The 10,664-nt window shown below is 41.7% G+C and overlaps 1 protein-coding gene across 1 annotated transcript in view; it reads left to right on the top strand.

Moving 5' to 3' along the window:
* Nucleotides 1–10,664, top strand: part of LOC144754567 (dimethylaniline monooxygenase [N-oxide-forming] 2-like) — a 207,655-nt gene that overhangs the window by 89,427 nt on the left and 107,564 nt on the right. Inside the window, exon 4 of the mRNA XM_078642512.1 lies at nt 7,380–7,542. Coding sequence (XP_078498638.1) covers nt 7,380–7,542 — 163 coding nt within the window. The remainder of the gene's footprint in view (nt 1–7,379; nt 7,543–10,664) is intronic.

Here is a 10,664-nt window from a genome sequence, read left to right as displayed (position 1 = left end):
TCTTCCACCTCAAGCAGGAAAACCTGACTGATCTAAACTCGTCAAAAAAGTATTTCCTCTCTTTGGAATCACATTCAGTGTTACCGTTTACCCAATTTCTGAATCAACCTCTGTAGCGCTGAAATCTTCATGTTCTCTGGCTAGGCCCCTAGGACACAGTCCACAGAGGATGAGCAGGCGAGAGCCCCAAAACACCAACCCTTTAGGATGCAGAGACACTAAGCTCTCTCTGAAACTCTCAACAGAGTGTAAAAGGACCATCATGTTTGCGCCTAAGGTGGAGTATCCTATCTTGTCTTTCAAATGAGGTATGCAGGATTTTCACTGCACCCAGTTCTTCTCCTCTCCCTTTTCCTCGATAAGATTCCTCAGCAATGTTCAAACCACTGTAGTGTACAACGTGTAGCAAGTGGTAATGGAACACTCAAAGCTCTGGACCGGGCTTGACTCCTCATGCTGTCTCATATCTTTGATCACTTTTCACAAAATTTACAACTGCAGAGTTTTAAAATTCTTCTGCAACTCCTTTAGAACATGGCCATTTAGTCACTGTATAGGGGCAGTTGTGATTGCTGATGCCTGCTCGATTTGCCAGACCCGGCTGGCTAAGCCCTCTATTTTTTACTCGACCACCTGCACAGCCGATTCAGTTCTGCTGGCTTCATGATCATGGTTTGCACAGAAAATGTTGTATGAGTGGACTAAAATATGCTCTATTTAAGTGAACTAAGTGCCTTTTTGTGGAATCTCCTTCCTTTCGGCACTTTCCCATGTGAAGTTGTGTACAGCTTGAAAAACTCCTTCTTTCTTTTATTTCTCTACACCATCTTGTGCAACGTTATTTTATCAGGACTTAAATCCAGCTTGAGTTTTGGGGAAAAGGTGTAAATGATCACAACGAAAGCTAACAGTGGTTGGGAGCGTACTACATATTAGAGTGCTCCTACCGCCAAGCCTGGCCAGTCAATGGTGTCATTGTCAGGAGTAGGAGTTGAGATCTGGACAGAGCAGACACGATTGTACTTCTGACTATCGACCGCCAGAATATTGTGGTACAAGAATATTAAGGACAGACTATTGAGGGACAAAATATTGAAATGAAAATGAATATGGGGAATTATAGATTTACAATTCCTAACTCCACAAATACGTACCTTGAAGATATATATACCACATAGGTGCATACATGTCAAGTTAGGTAAAGAAAATCCATGCCTACTTACCTGTTGATATTGTTTTTTTCAATATTTTATCCTCGATGTTGTGCCCCGAAGATATTCTGGGCTTGATATTCAGGGAGCATAACATAGAGACTATTAGGCATATGCATCAAGAAAAGCTTTTGCGAGTCCTCAATTGTGACTATTAAGGAATCGCAATTAAGGACTCTCAAAAGCCTATGCATGTAGGAATTGCTATTAAAATTGCGATTCTTAAACATTCCTTAATTGCAACTCGCATTTTGCGAGTTGCAATTAAGGAATGGCTACCCATTCATTCTTATGGGCCTACAGGCCCATAGAAATGAATGGGAAATCGCATGCGCAATTTGCGAGTACCAATTTCAAGGGTGCAAAGGTGTCAAAATGACACCCTGTTGCACCCTTGAAATTGTGATGTGCACCCATGTTGCACACACACATACCCCAAGAGCATGTGTGTGTGTAACCTGAAACCTTGAAAAATTTACTTAGTGCATTTCTCAAGGTTTTTGCAAAATACAGACCAGATTCATTTCTCTGTATTTTGTGGCCCCAAATAGCGAATTCGCTATTTCCTAATGCTCCTTGCATTGCATTTAAGGAATCGCAAACTGTGATTCCTTAAATGCAATCGCAAATTAAGAAATCACAATAAATTGCAAGTTCTTAAATTGCGAGTACCTAACCCTTTGATGCATCGCAAAAGGCCTTTTTGCGGGCGTAAACGGTCGATTTTTGAGAATCACACCATTTCTGCTTGCAAAAAACATTAATGCATGTACCCCTAAGTGATAAACTTGGCAGGCAATGGGGTGGCGCTGTATGGATGGACAAGTCACTGAACATGTGGATTATGTGGAAGGTGAATATAGGTAAATATGACTTGATGAAATGGGCTTCACGCCTAGAAATGCATTTTGCGATAACATGTTTACATATTTATTATTATCCGTGATTTATGTGCATTTTTGTGCTTTTATGATCTGTATTTCAAATGGCTCGAATAAAGAAAGTGATGATGATGACTTGATGAATGGTTGAGTGAGCAGTAACTATGGAAGTAGAGAACAGACTTCTACAATGTACTTGTCTGAGCTTCCATATGCTCATTCACTTACACATTCATCCACACATTTGTTTGTTCATCTAGCCATCTATCGTTATTTTATGTCATCCATTGATCCATCTAGTCACTCCGCCATCCCTTATATATGCCCTCGCTCATCCTTTCATCCATCATACATCCATCCATGAAAGCAACCACTCACCCATTCATCCATCCATAGACTCATGTATCCATCCAGTCAGCCATCTGCACATTGCCTAATTTTTGGATTCACACACGCAAGTCTCAGGGACAAAAGACATCACCACCAGCTCCCCTCTGAATTTCCTTGCTGGGAATTCTATTTGCAGAAGCCTGCGTGTCGCTGGGAGCTGGAAGCGCAACACAACGAGAAGCGTGATTAGGCCGCAGCTGTAGTCGTCGCATCGCCGGAGAAGCGTGCCGCTGCCGCATCTCCCATGAAGCGTGTCTTCATCGAAGCTGTCTGCTGTCGCATCACCGGAGAAGCGTGACGCCATCGAGAGGGTCATCATCGCATCGCTGGAGAAGCGAGTTGCAGGGCCTGTCACGGTACCAAACAACAGAGTCGTCGCAAGGCTGCCAGGGCATCTACGCATCATTGTCGCATCGTCGCATCAAGGGTGCCGTCTTCTTGCATTGCACCAGGATTGTCGCATCCAGGCGCCATCTTGCGCATTGCAACCAGGCAGCAGACCGAGAACCTATGCAACAACCCCGCACCGGTAAGGATCACAACGTATTCCCAACTCTGCGCAAGCATTGATGCACGACGTATCATCTCCCCCGGAGCACGGAACCGACGCATCTCCCTCTGCGAGCCTTTTGTTTTTTTTGCGTTACGCACCCAGGTACTTTTGTGAGAACTGTGTCGCATTTATCACCAACTTGAACTAAGTAACTTTTACCATCTTTAAGTCAACTTTAAGTACAGTATTGTGGATTTTTGTCATTTGTGGTCTTGTGTTAAGTCTATATAAAGAATACTTATTTTTATAAAACCTGTGTGGTGTCCATCTGTAGTGTTGTCACTGTATATTCACAAATGCTTAACACACCGTCTCTGAGATAAGCCTGTCTGCTTGTGCCAAGCTACCAGGTGGGTGAGCAGGGGTTATCTAGGAGTGTAATTCCCTTATCTTGACTTAGAAGCAAGGGTCCCTATTTGGACAAAGGTGCATACCATTGCCAACTAGAGACCCCCAGATCTAACAGGTGCGATTGTGGAGCTTGCTTTGTTGAAGACGTGGTGGGGCAGGGGGTCTGACGGTGAGCTGGAGTGGATGGTGTTCATGATTTTGATAGTTTCGTTGACGTGGGTCCAGGAGGGTAGGGGGTCGGTGTGGCTGGGGGGCGGTGAGTCTGAGGTGTCGGTGGCAGTCGGGGGCCTGGTTGTTGAAGCTCTCATGGATGTCTGTGATCTTGCGGTGGAAGAAGGTGGCTAGGGAGTCACAGAGGTCTTGTGATGGCAGGATGTCGTTGGAGTTGGAGCTGGGGTTGGAGAGTTCCTTCACGATGTTGAAGAGCTCTTTGCTGTTGTGTGTGTTGTTGTCGATGCGTTCCTTGAAGGAGGTCCTTTTAGTGGTTCGGATGAGTTGGTGGTCTGCGGATGGCGCTCTTGTGGGCTGCATTGCTGTCCGTAGTCTGCTCGTGGTGCCACTTCTTCTCTACAGGTCTGCTTGGATTCCTGGAGGTCGGCGGTAAACCAGATGGCTTTTCTGTCGGTGCGTCTGTTTGCGGGTTTTTGGATTGGGGTGAGAATCTTGGGGCAGTCATTTATCCATTGCCTGAGGTTGGGGGCGGCAGTGTCGGTGTCAGCAGTGTCAGTTGGTGGGTTTCAGGCAAGGGTGGTGATAAGCTGGTCTTTGGTGATTTTGCTCCAGCTGCGGTGGGGGGCCCATTGTGTAAGGTGGTGCGTGGTGGGTTTCTAGAAGGTGAAGTGGATGCAGCGGTGGTCGGTCCAGTGGAGTTCAGTGGTGTGGCTGACGGTGACGTGGTTGCTCGCTGAGAAGATGGGGTCGAGCGTGTGGGTGGGAGTCGTGATGAGCTGCTTGAGTCCGAGGTTGGCGAGATAAATCTTTTCAGTACAGTGAGCGGTGAAAGGGAAAATAACAGATCATCATCCAAATACAGTGCAACCAATGGGGCTACACATTTATCCACTCAACTCCTTCTTCTTGGTTTAGTAACATTTTAATTATAAGTTCAGGAACAAATCAATGTATATCAGTCTCAACAAAATCATATAAAAGTACAAGAAGATAAGAGTAAGTCCAAATCTCCTCAAAAGATGTACCCGATATAGTACAAGGCAAATGACTAACTCTAAGATAATGACGAAGGCAATCAGGAAGAAGTGAAGGTTAAAATTCATCCGAGGATTCTTGTGTCAACTAACTTTCCCTATGCTACCTCGATAAGGGCAAATCTAAACTAAAAGCTTTTGTGTAAGGATGTGTAAGGATGGAATAAAGTAAGGTAAAAAGAAAGGTGTCAGCCATTATTTCAGTAAAACACTCCGACGATGGGTCAAATGGCTTTTAGCCACGCAAGCAAAAAGCACAGGTCTGCTCTTGAAGGAAACCTAGGTTGGATTCTGTACCTCCCTAAACACAGCACATAATATCATCTGCCATTGACTCGACACTCTTGTGCGACTTCTTCTTGGGTTATTTCCATAGTTCTGGCATAACTGGATACCTTCAGTATTCTTCCCAGCCAGATAGCACATTATCTCTCCTCGTCCTTAGCCATTCTTCTCACATGAGAACTTTTCTCCTCAATCGTTCCAGCAACTTTCTTGGCCGACTCCTTCTTCTCATGATTTGCTATGTCCTAACTCACAGACCTTTATTCTAACTAACGAGGCTTCTCCACACCTGCAGATGAAACAGAATGACACAAGACATTCCACAGCGAAAACTGAACACAGACAACATGAGATTATAGTGTGAGCTTGAACTGAAACAGACAACGTTAGGCTAAAATGAAATTGCACACAAAATTAGGCTATAATACGTTCTAGTCTGCAATTAAAATTATAACTTTGGCTGATACACTGAATTACAAATTTGTGCTTACTCTTAAAATTATATGCATAAATGAAATGTAACAATTACAAAGGTATTATTATAATGACTTTCACATGATTAGTTCAGGTTATACGTATGAACCCAACAACCAATAGTTACACACATCCCAGTACCATCTCTCACAATTAGGCATTTTATGTTAACTTCTCCTATCACGTTGATATGTAAATTGTCACATAACTTTATCAATCACATCCTAACGTATATATATATTAAATAAAGTAGTTTCGGTAGTGCATTACCCTACTCTTTTTATGACATTACTTACCACAGAGTATATTTGAGTGCTGACTATGCATGAGTATGATGCACTCCTATATTTTCTTCAGATCAGATCAGGATTGCACTTCTTTATGAGGGCCCTTGCTAATGTGAATAATACTGTCTTGTTGGATGTTTAACAACCACAGAGATGCGTGTGGACAAAAGTGGGTGAATGTACATTAAAAAAGAAGTCATAACAAGTAAACAAGGCAACTAGAAATGTTTGTAATAACTACTTTCTTAAAGATTTATGATCATATTTAAGACATTTTGTAATTGAAAATTTGGACTCCATGCACTGAATATTAATTGCCTTAAAACAAAACAAAGGCTCTTCTCATTTCAAACATTGTGACCAGCACAATTGGGATTAAATAAAATCAGAATACCAGAGTATTGCATTGGCCTGGTCATTTTGTGGGATAAAAAGGAAACAAGGCTTGGTACATATAGAGGCATCAGTGTACATATACTCAAACAATACTTTACCATATGAAAAGCCTATTTGGTGTGTGCTGCCTCATGCTGAAGATGAAGGCACTGTGGTATGTTGGATGGATTGAAGTGAGACCACTCTGTTGTTTTACAGTAAACTAGCATTTACACTTTACCCAGGAACTCTTGGTAATTGCATGTACTCCTGGAACAGGATTGTAGTAGAGACTATCGAATCCTGAGTATTAACATGACAGAATATTGTTACTACAATATCAAGAGACAAGATATCAAAAGGTAAGTTAGCAACTCATAGCTTTTAACATTGTTTCCATCGATATTGTTGTAATGATAATATGTACCACCAAGATTTGGGACGACGCCTAAACTTTGATGTGTAGGTCCATTCCCTTTATGGTAACGGGTTGCTTTCTGAGTTACTTTTCTTTAACTTCTCACACAATGGAAGATATTAAAGGAATCGCTATGACTAGAAATAGCCTAGAATTTCAAAAGCTAACTAGGTGTTTAGTTATTTCCTTAGTGGGATAGTATTCTATTAAATTGTCATTTATTTGGGCTGATACACAGAACAGCACCTATGAGTGTTGGAAGTAGTACTACAGGGCTACTCTTATGCATGTCCTTGCATGCCTTTGTGAATAAGCCAAATAACGCCAAACTTCCTATTAGTGAAAGTGCAAAGAAGGAAAAGTCCTTACAATGTGTACTAATTGTATATGAGTATTTTCATGTTATTCCCATTTTGAATGGTTTGAGACCAATTTGGGGCCAATTAACCGAGGTATATAAGTGTAAGTAAAAGGGTACTACAGGATTACCCCAAAATGCGTTTGTGAGTAGTCCCCATTGCCTTCACGATGAAATCTATCCTATTTCAAGCATCTTCAAAGAATTTTAATGGCCCTTTGATAATGCTGGTGGGTCATATAGTAAGCTGGAGAAAAGCTGAAATGTAAACAATAAATTCAGAAACGTAAATCAGCAATAGTCAAGAAATACACAATAAAAGCCGAAACACCAGACATCATCCAGGACCTGCAACCCATGCACCCCCTCTCCATCTGCATTATAATGAACAATGCCTATGAAGTGAAATATGTTTCATTTTGAACATTATCCTTCACTTAGACAAATAGTAGATTGTTGCGAGTGCTAAACAAATTAAAAATATAGTTAAGGTGGGTGTTTACTTTGTTTTAATATGTGGAATACAGTATAAACTAACAACCCAAAGTTCAGAAAGTGCTCAAACATTGTGTTTTGTGTGTTATTAAAAAGACCAAGGTATGCAGTGTGAGGAAAAGCCCAGACTACTCCACCACAGGCCAATGGGAAGTGGTCACAGAGAAGGAGGGGAAGCTGGAGACGGCCATCTTTGATGCTGTACTGGTATGCAGTGGACGCTACGTGAAGCCAAGTTTCCCAATCAAGTCTTTCCCTGGTAAGGCCTGAAACTCCTGCTCATAATTCAGACATATGCTTCTGAACCAATAGGCCCTCTAGCCTTCAAGTTCAAAGCATGACTTCAACTACATCAAGGTAACTTTCTTTGCTGTTTGGGATGGTTCCGGATGCGTATACAACTAATGTTTTTGAAAGGTTTGACAGTTTATTATGCTATGATATTAATGTGCATTCAATAGTCTTTCAACACCCTGTCTGGAGGAGTGATCCCCCTTAAACATCATTCAAAGAATCAATCCCTCGATAAGCCTAAGATAATATGTTGAAAGATTTGCTTCTAAGATTGTTCTTCACGTTTTGTTTAACCCCCCCAGAAAAAAACATTGACAAAGTATATTTGAACACAACCAAAACACGTGGTAACTGAGCCCTGTGCAAAGAAAACGGGAGAAGAAATAGATGGACAGAGATAGCAGAGAAAGAATTCTGGGAATCATTAGTGAGACTGATAGTTGTGTTCATAGATTTCACCACTACTTTCATCAGTGAATCCTTGAACAAGTGAACAGTGCATTATCAAAGGCGATCAGCTGTTCAATTCTGATGATCCCTGATAGTATGCTTTAAAGGTTTCTGGTGTGGCAGGAGTACACCTGCTTTCAGAATTTTAGATTTGCCATTTTCGCAATTTCAAGTGAAAGACTGAGTTAGATCCTCGTCCAGAGAGATCCTCATGTTCTGAATCTCTTGTGAATCTAAGTGGTTGGAAGTGAGAGAAGGCCATGCAGGAGAAGTACATAACTGTCCAGAGATGAGGTACACCAGAACTACAGGGAGGAGCACATAAGTTACTTGATAATAGGAAGTGGAAATAATAGACATGAAAGAGAGAATCAAGAATATCGTGACATAGACAAATAAAATCTCCTGAACAGAGAGTGGCTCTAATCTAGTGTAGGTCCCCTCTATTTAGCCAAGGCCAGTCATTTATTCAGGAACTCCTGCACAATATTTTCATTCATGTAAAACTTAATCTCAGTGAAAATGATCAACTACTGCAGACTTTTCATTCTAGATGCAGACAGGGTCTGGCCTTTCTAGTTCTTTGTGCTCATGTGCGCCCCACTGCGTAATGCCCTTTGCATGGATTTCAATTGCCTGTGGCAGTACTTCTTCCTGCAGTAATAAAACGGGTTCCTTTAAAGACTGCTGCTGCTTTGTTTCAACGACAAGTGTGTGCTCCATCCCACCCTACAAAGGGACTAACCTGGGCCTGCTTAGGCCCCCAGACTTACGCACCTCTTTCAGTCCATATGCTGTAGGTCCTTCGTCAATTTTGATGTCTTGTGGCCATCTTGTAATGGACTCAAACAAATTGCTGCAATTCTTTTGCCATTGTTATCATAGCCAAAAAGGTAGGGTTAAGTGAAGGGATATTTTTATTCTCAACTGCCTGTCAACTTTTCTCAATTTCCTCATTGTGATCTGTCATGATTATCGCTATCAGGTGTTGTTCTTTGCTATTCTTGTTTTGATAATTTGGACCACAATATCTCTGGGCTATGTCTCTGTTCACGTGCAATATAACATTGAGCATAGATCTCAGTATATGTAATTTACTCGTAACACTCCTCCCTGGTATAATGCCTCTTGTTACCCTGAAATGCAATGTGACAATTATAGACATTTTGCAATTTTATGCAAGCCCCCATTGTTGAGCAAATTATTTGCCCAGTCACTCAACACATGATGGAAAAGATGCCATTTGAATCTCTAAATGCTGTCATAAGCAATTATTCTTATGCTGAATCACAAGCTTGTTCAGCATTAAGTGAGTGATGTTGTTGAAGACCTGTCCATCAACTTTCTGGAAAATAAAATGAACAGATACACAGTTCTAAAAGAGTGCATGAACAACAGTTTCAATCTTTCATTGACTGCATCTCATGTTGCAATCAATTCCTCTCAATCATGTACGGGACCGCATTGAAGTGGTTATTTGAAAAGTAATTTGCAAAGCCCTGGCCCCTCCAAGCAGTCTTGCAATTTTTCCTAAAGTAATGTCACATATATCATAATAATTAAGTTCATTCCTATTGGCCCAGTGGAAGGACTTTTTAGGGGTCCTCTACATAAGCTATATACTACTCTTAGTCCTGAGGATGGTCTTCCATATTCCTACGACAGGAGACCGAAACATCGATGCGCATTCCACTACTTTTATTTTGATCAATAAACATTGGGACACACCCTACTACACTACAGAGATACACTCTCCAGGAGAATTCCTTGTATTAAGAGTGGATTACACACTTCTGTCCCTGTGATTCGATGTATTGAAATATGTGCAATTACAGAATAGATATCTGTTTTGTGTTGTTCATAGAACCCCTTGTTAATTCCTGCTTTAATACAGACTAATTGATCTTAATTGCATTGTTGGAACACCTGTTTCTTCATTCATTGTTCTTGTCTTGGGATTAATCTCAAATAAAATTAATTAGATTGATTCCAGTGTATTTTGCTCAGGGCATTATAGATCTCTAACCACATAAATAATTGTGTTGTATAAATGATCCTCTTGTGGGCCATTTGCTTTAGTTTTTATTAATGCAAAAGGAACAATTGATGGATGGAATGCTGAACAGTGCAAACATTGACCCCCACTCACAAAGATCTGGCTATAATTCATTGTTCTTTTGCTCACCACACCAACCCAGTTTGGAACCAACCATATGCAAATCAGTCTTGACCCTGTCCCTCATGGGAACAATCCAGCCCAGACTGCCAAGCCAGGTCCTCTCTGGACCGGAAACAAGCATCCTGGGACTAGTTTTAGGGCATCACCCCATATCAGCAAGGATGGCTTGAATCCAGTGGCGCAGTGAGCATGGGACCCATGCCTGGGTATACTCTTCCCACTTAGGGCGACAAATGCAAAAGGAACAATCGATGGATGATGGATTAAACACAGATCTTTGTGACTGGGGGAGAATGTCTGCATTGTTCAGCATTCCATCCATCATTTATTCCTTTTGCACCTTAAGTGGGAAGGATATGCCCAGATGTGGGTCCCGTGCTCACTGCACCACTGGATTCAAGCAAGCCTGGCTGATGAGGGGTGATGCCCCGAAACCGGTCCCAGGATGCTTGTTTCCA

The sequence above is a fragment of the Lissotriton helveticus genome, chromosome 1_1, assembly GCF_964261635.1.
Source record: "Lissotriton helveticus chromosome 1_1, aLisHel1.1, whole genome shotgun sequence".
In the NCBI taxonomy this organism is placed as follows: domain Eukaryota; kingdom Metazoa; phylum Chordata; class Amphibia; order Caudata; family Salamandridae; genus Lissotriton; species Lissotriton helveticus.
The sequence above is the reverse complement of the archived record's forward strand: the minus strand, read 5'-3'. Positions and strand labels throughout refer to the sequence as shown.